Source organism: Bidens hawaiensis, unplaced genomic scaffold (genome assembly GCF_021521415.1).
Source record: "Bidens hawaiensis isolate Kalapana, Puna unplaced genomic scaffold, B.hawaiensis_p1.1 tig00029584_1, whole genome shotgun sequence".
Taxonomy (NCBI): Eukaryota; Viridiplantae; Streptophyta; class Magnoliopsida; order Asterales; family Asteraceae; genus Bidens; species Bidens hawaiensis.
The window spans coordinates 85,895-93,646 of record NW_027494890.1 but is presented as its reverse complement, the minus strand read 5'-3'; the positions used below and the strand labels follow the sequence as shown (position 1 = coordinate 93,646).

At 33.6% G+C, this 7,752-nt stretch overlaps 1 protein-coding gene across 1 annotated transcript; it reads left to right on the top strand.

Moving 5' to 3' along the window:
• The first annotated feature begins 5,186 nt into the window (after positions 1-5,186).
• On the top strand, positions 5,187-7,527 carry LOC143579022 (putative trehalose-phosphate phosphatase J). The gene is made up of 9 exons (XM_077062438.1): positions 5,187-5,423; positions 5,650-5,790; positions 5,870-6,034; positions 6,385-6,441; positions 6,542-6,721; positions 6,833-6,902; positions 7,005-7,075; positions 7,325-7,421; positions 7,481-7,527. Exons 1-9 carry the CDS (start codon positions 5,208-5,210, stop codon positions 7,525-7,527), a joined length of 1,044 nt encoding a protein of 347 aa, XP_076918553.1. The 5' UTR covers positions 5,187-5,207.
• Positions 7,528-7,752: the final 225 nt, after the last annotated feature.

The window sequence follows — 7,752 nt, the reverse complement described above, 5'->3', positions numbered from 1 at the left end:
CTTATTATGTAAATGATATGAAGCGTGTTGTAGACAAGTAGAGGTAGAGCGTGTTAGAAGTGGCAAGAGTCTAGTAAGAGTGTTAGTGGCATAACGATAGTACGTGGTAGGGTAAGCCTATACGTGCCTACGTTATTAAAGTGGCAAAGTGGCATAACGTTATACGTTATTAAAGTGGCAAAGTGGCATAACGTTATACGTTATTAAAGTGGCAAAGTGGCATAACGTTATACGTTATTAAAGTGGCAAGGCGGCAAAGTGGTAGGCGTAAATAAGAGGCTAAGTGGTAATGTAAGCAGGTTAGATAGTGGACTACGTGTCTGCGGATACGTATATGATGCATGTAGTGGTTGTATGATAAGTTGCTTGATTAACTAGAACTCACTCAGCGTAGCTGACTTTTAGTATGCACGCAGGTGAGTAGAATGAGACAGCTAGCTTGAGCGGGCACATGGTGGGCGAATAGGAGACTGGCATTTGAAGACTCAAGATGTTTTAATGTAATTGACGTTTATTTTGAAAGACAAGAATGTTTAATTAAGGCAAGTTTTGGATTGTTGTAACGTTTCATGAAAGTTTTTATATTCCGCGAAAGTTTTAATGAACTCTGATTTGTAAGAACTGTGTTTATGAGTAAATCCGACACTAAAGTAAGGCTACCGGGTTCGGGGCCTTACATTTTATGTAATCAAATGCATAAAATATAATAACGTTATTATTAAGAATATGTATAAAAATTGTATAAGTAGATGAAAATAGCATATTAAGAGGTGATTTAAAAGTTTCGACGTGAACACGATCAAATGTTTTGACATTAAGTTAAAATCGCATGGGTGAAAGTAGCGGAATAAAAACTAAATATTCAGAGGTAATCACAAAGTTCTATCAACAACTAGAAGGTCAAACTAATGTTTTTCTTGAAGAAAATCATGCTTCATGAGCAAATTTAGCAAAATTCTTATACCTGAAAGGATCATGTACACTCTTGACCCACTTCTAGTTCCGTCTCTTATGGCTTATGTCTCTCTTTAAACTAGTGTTACTCTTTAACTGGTGCATGTTTCAATTTCATAAAGTAGGTAATATTTGTGTTTTAGAAGTGAATTTTAGAGGTGTTCACAGCACATATCAAGATGTTATCCCTCAACAAAGGAAAATTGGTTTCTATTGGTCTCAACTATTTTATTTTAGTCGGCGCTGGTCCCAACTTTCATTTTGGCTGACAACGGTCCCAACTTTAACATTCGTTTCTTCCACCAGTCCGCGACTGACGGAGTACTAACTCCGTTAAATATTTACTGATGTGTCCATCTGAGTTGTCAAAAAAACATTATATGGCAGCCAACGTGGATATGGTATTATATTATTATACTTAACATATTACATTCATAATTCATCTCTAATTCTCCATCAGCACACCCAAATCAAAATCCCCAATTTATCTCAAGAACCCTAATTGAATCATCTAATCAATTACAATCTCAAGCCCTAATTAGTTAATCATCCCCAATTCCTTCCCATTGCAGAATATCATTGTGACATTCGTCAATTTCGGGTCTTGTTTGTATTCGTTTTTGTATTTGTTTATTATGTAAACCGACCCGATTTGTAAACCGAAGCTTATGTTATAATCAAAATGATGGATTTATATTACAATATTTTTTCACACTTGTTGGGTCTTGAAAACATCATATTTTTATTTTTATTTTTATTTATTTATTATTTATTTATTTATTTATTTTTGTTGTTTTGTGTTTTTGTCTTGATCCATTTTGCATGAAAACTCTTATGTCTCACACCCATATTTGACCACCAACATTACCTTATATATACACCACCTTTCCTCTTCATTTTCCCTTGCTACAACTCCAAAAAATAAAAAATAAAAACTCTCTCAAACATCAAAGATTTAAGGTTATCTTCTTAAGTGTTCTTGAAGGTTTTTAGTCTTTCATCTTAATTAGTTTATGTAGCCTTATTAATACTTGTTTATGGTTGTGCAACATATATATAATATACACCCCTTGTTTACTTTTGGTAGTTACTTCTCCGATTCCGATCAGTGAGGTTTCGGACCTCATAAGGCAAGGCTTCATGGAGGACTTCGTGTCCTTGATATATATACATCTATATAACTTGTTCATACATATTAATCTTGCTTATTTTAGTTTGTTGGTCATGTTTACAAGTTCCATGGTTATGGGTTTTTAAGAGTCTATGATTCGGTTTAACCGTAAATAGCTCTAAACCGTAAACCGAACTTTGTTACTAGTTTTGTTAAATAATTGTTTAAACATATTTATTGTTAGATCTAAGTTTCTAAAATCATTTTCACAAATTCTATAGTTATGGGTTTGTAGAATCTTACCTCGGTCTTAACCCGAAACACGATCCGAACCGAAAACTGAACTTTTGTTTAAAGACTTTATTGTTAACTTTTAGTATTTTTTATTTGTATATTATTATATAAGTTATTTAGTGTTTGGACATGTGGAAACCATCTATGAACTTGTTGTGAGATGGAAACCGAACAAAACCGATTCTTACTCGCTTAAGACACACAAGTGTGTTTTTTTAAGCCATCAAGACTTATATATTTCTTTAAAAATAGTTACAAATTGATTTTTAAATATTTTCTTAAGTACTTGGAAATGTTGGATCTAACTTGATCTCATAATAAAGTTTGGACCGACAAAACCGAACACTCGCTTAACGTGCGTTTTTAGTTCTAAAACAATGGAACTACATACTTGGTTAAGTCTTATTAAATTTTATTGAGTTATCTCATAACATTCAATATTTTGGAAAGTTGACTTTGGGTTTGACCAATTATCAAGACCCGAACCGACAACCCGAACACTTGATAAAAAAAACCGTTTTAGTATCTTCATTCCAAAGGGATTTGCATTCTTGCATTTTACCCACCTTATTACTTAACATGGGTTGAGTAAATATTAGGGTTAGATACTTTAACCCGGTTTCGAGCAAACTTACATTTTAAAGGGTTATTATTATAAATTTTTAAATAGTTACATTTTAAACCTTGAACTTTAATTATTTACATTTCTCAACATTTATTTTGTTTAAAGACCTTCAAGACAACCTTTCTAAATTCAAGACTTCTTTTCTTTTTAGGCATTGTGCGTTAAACTCGTCGTTCCGACAAATCTCCAAATTATCATCTTTCAAGTTTACTACTTGATGGTGAGTACTTCATACCCCATTTTCCATCTTTTATTTTGGGGGTGACATTTCATACTTATTCAACAAAATGCTTTATATTTGAATCTTAAACCACAAACATAGTTGTATACTTTACCTAAATAATTGCTCGATTTGGTGTTCTATGCTTATATGCCTATGTGTTTATCGCTTTTGGTTGGTGGAACTATAAAATCCTAGACTATTTGGCATCCCCTTATAGCAAGGTGTCGTTAACGTAATGCAATTAACGATAACTATAAAATCCTAGACTATTTGGCATCCCCTTATAGCTAGGTGTCGCTAATGTGTTTAGCGATATCTATTTATCCAAATTACCACTTTTGTTTATCGTTTCGTATGCAAGTCTTGTGGCTATCTTTATTATATACTAATATGATTAAACTTATGAATTGCTCACCAGCCTTTGTGTTGACAAACTTTATTTTATGAAATGTTGCAGGTTTGCATCTTGGTTGATTTATGATTGTGAAGAAAACGACATCAAAGACCTTAGGATATTAGTAAAAATGAACAATATCAAATTTGTCATATTTTGTGATATCTTGTTTATGGTTATTTTATGGATAATTGTTATGTGAGATTTTCGATGTTGTGAAATGAAATGAGTTTATTAAATATTGTCACTTTAATTAGTGTCATGTGCTTATAGACAATCGTTACACCTCGGCATGTTCCGCCGCCTTTGGTCGGGGTGTGACAATCATCACCTCAAGCGTAATCAGCGCCTTCGTCTCCCATTTAGCGTCGTCGTATCCCATTGTTGACCAAATGTAGCGGCTAATGAAAAAGAACCTGAAATTCATAATTATTTCTCTCATCACGACTAAAAGAAGCAACACCTGTGTCCCTGTCTACGCCTTTCCAGCAGTGCGACTTCGGCCTTTCATTTGGTTTCATTTCATCTTCACACTAAGCTTCGGTTCATATGCAGTAGTAGCTCTGATTTGAATTTACCATCGATCAGTTAAGGTATAAGTTATAACACAGATTGTCTTAATTTTGTTGTCAATTCCTCTAATGATCTGGGTTTGAGATTGTAATTGATTAGATGTTCATTTAGTGTTCTTAAGATAAATTGGGGATTTTGATTTGGTGTGCTGATGGAGAATTTGAGATGAATTATGAATGTAATATGTTAAGTATAATATCATATCCATGTTGGCTGCCATGTAATGTTTTTTTAGCAACTCAGATGGACACATCACCAAATATTTAATGGAGTTAGTACTCCGTCAGTCGCGGACTGTTGGAAGAAACGAATGTTAAAGTTGGGACCGTTAAAACGCCGACCAAAATGAAATAGTTGGGACCAATAAAAACTAATTTTTCCTCGACAAATAGCAAAATATATAATAATTTGGTTTGACTATTCAACGGTTTGTTTTACAAAAATACATATATATCTTTTACACCACTTCCGAGAAGTAAGTAAGAATTGTATAAAATAAAATAGTGGTGATTATTATTTGTAACCTATGAAATAAGACTAATAGATGCTTCCAACTATAACTTCAAATGATGACTTTGATAATTCAACCGTTACATGCTTCTAACCGGAAACTTTACGAACATAAAATAAAAATAAAAATAAAAGTAAAAATAAACTGATTTGACTATAATAAATCCAAGAACTTTAAGTCGGTAGGATCATTGAGATGTTTCCACGTGTAATAAAGAGTGCCAGCTGTCTAGTTACAGACATGTGGTGAGGCTTGTTATAGGTTGACGGCGGGAAGCGTGAGGCAGAGATATGATACGACGGTGGGGTTGTGGTTAAGAATATCGGTTAATGTCCTGGGCCCCACTTTCTCACCTCTTTAACTCACAAAATAATATGAAATCATAAAAAACAAATTACGTGGGTCCCACCCTCCTTCCCCTTGCAACTATAAATGATAGCAAACTACCCTCTTATCCTTCACCCCAAACACACTTTCTATTTCTAACTCTTAACTTACTTTCTCTCTCACTTGATTGACTCAATGACGAAATCAAAAGTGGTTGTTGCAGATGCGAAATCCGGTGTGGATATGGCGGTGGTGGTGGTTCCGCAGGCGTTGGCATCGAAAAAGAAGGTTCTACAGAACATTGAGATCAACGGTCGGGCGAGAATTAACGCGTGGGTGGAGTCGATGCGAGCGTCTTCTCCTACTTCGCATCGGAAACCCACTCAACATCAGTCTCAGTCCACGTGGATGGTTAGTAATTTAATTTAGTTACATATCCAACATCCGTTTTTAAAATATTGGTTTTTGTAATTCAAAAACAGCGTAGGTTGTTGTTCGTTTTCCTTCTGATCTAAACATGCTTTGAATTGTTAATCAATTATCTAAAACATACAAGTAAGTAAAAAAAAATTTTAGTTTCTTATTATGTTGTAAAGGAATTATTATGATTCATTCGGTTATTATTCTCTTCTGTCAGGATCGCCATCCATCTGCCTTGAACATGTTTCAAGAGATTACAAATGCTTCCAAAGGGAAACAAATTGTTATGTTTCTTGATTATGATGGTACACTGTCGCCCATCGTCGACGACCCTGATCGCGCTTATATGTCTGATGCGGTACTTATTAAAATTTTGAAAATTAATAAATAACAAATAAATATATGTATGAGCAATATTTATTTTAATGTTGTTATAGATGCGAGCTACGGTTAGGAAACTAGCCGGATGCTTTCCGACAGCGATTGTAAGCGGACGATGTAGAGACAAGGTGTATAACTTTGTGAAACTAGCGGAGTTGTATTATGCTGGAAGCCATGGAATGGACATTAGAGGCCCAACAAAAGGGCCCAAGCTTAAGAAGGTAAGTCACTTTCATAATATCAAGAAAATGATAAATTGACTAGGAGGTTGATTATAGTATAAAACATGAAAACCAATAATTAAGGTTTCCAAACATTATAGGACCCCACCATAGGTTGGGTGGGGATAAGAAAATGATGGTTTTTTTTAAACCAATACTCTTAATCCTATAAGAGACTGACAAATTTTTATTTTAGGACTTAAACCCTTGAAACTCTTACAAAAAAACTACATTTTTTTTCCAAGACACCATGAAACTCTTAAGAAAACCTACATGACCACCCTACCAAAGTAATGATAGTTTTTGCTCGTTGGTTTGACTTATATGATTAATTTCTTGGTAACTTTCAGAGTGCTCCAAGTGTTCTTTGCCAACCTGCGAGTGAGTATCTACCTATGATCGATGAGGTTTGGTTTTTCTTCTTTTTTTTTTTTTTTTTTTTTGAAGAAAATTTTTCGACTTTTAAAATGGTTTTTTTATAATGTGTGAAAATCTTGATGTTTTTAGGTGTACGGTTTGCTCATGGAGAAAACAAAGGCCACGCCAGGAGCGAAAGTAGAAAACAATAAGTTTTGTCTGTCTGTGCATTTTCGTTGTGTTGAAGAAAAGAAATGGAGCGAGTTGGCTGCACAAGTGAGATCGGTAATTAAAGACTACCCAAAGCTCCGGTTATCTCAAGGAAGAAAGGTTAGATATGATTTTACACAATATTTAAAACTATTTCTTTTAATTCTCAATATTTCTTAAATTATATAACAGAAATCTTACTATTTTTTTTGCTACTTTAAAATGGTGTAGGTGTTAGAGATCAGGCCAACCATTAAATGGGACAAAGGCAAGGCCCTAGAGTTTTTGCTAGAATCACTTGGTATGTTGTTGGTATACTCAGCATTATAATCCAAAAAAAGTAAAAGTTAAATATAAAATTAATATGATGTAATGCTAACTTAATTGGTTTGTTGTGGTACAGGTTATGCTAACTCTACCGATGTGTTTCCTATCTACATCGGAGATGATCGTACCGACGAAGACGCCTTCATGGTTGGTTTTACATTTATAATTTCAAAAGAAATTTAAATACCAGCGTACCCTTATAGCTTATAGGGCACTTCACTAGATCAACACATCAGCTTTGTGAGGGGATAAAAAATCCTAATTTTGAACTACGCTATTAAACTGAAAATGATTTCAAAAATCTTAATTTTGTAAAATGCTTATTAAACTGAAAATGTTTTTGTAAATGTAATTTATATACATAAGCTAAACGATTTGTTTTTGGAACAAATTTAGGTACTAAAGGAAAGAGAACAAGGTTTTGGAATTCTTGTATCCAAAACTCCGAAGGACACAAGTGCATCTTATTCATTGCAGGAACCATCCGAGGCAAGTATTTACAAAGATTATGTTCCATTTTTAGTTATTTCTTTTTTTACGAATATTTATCAGAGAAGTGTTACCTAAAGATGTTAGCAATTATATCTAAGAAAATGTGAAACTTGGATAGCTACATAAGTATTATCGTGTGTACCTTCTTGTGTTTTAGTGGGTTGCACCCACTTTTGGATTTTTTTTTCCTTTTCTTCTTTTTTATTTGGTTTTCTTTACCTTAGTCTTTAACCCAATACTTTTCCAATTTATCTTAAACTCTTTACGCTTTTAACTTTAGTTCCCTATACATTTGTCTTTTAAAAGTTGTCGGTTTACTTCTCGGTATAAAT

Bases quoted from the DNA above. Each gene is read 5' to 3' on its own strand.
- LOC143579022 (XM_077062438.1), top strand. From the start codon at position 5,208: ATGACGAAATCAAAAGTGGTTGTTGCAGATGCGAAATCCGGTGTGGAT. The intron at 5,424-5,649 runs GTTAGTAATTTA...CTCTTCTGTCAG, and splicing joins AGTCTCAGTCCACGTGGATG to GATCGCCATCCATCTGCCTT. The intron at 7,076-7,324 runs GTTGGTTTTACA...GAACAAATTTAG, and splicing joins CCGACGAAGACGCCTTCATG to GTACTAAAGGAAAGAGAACA.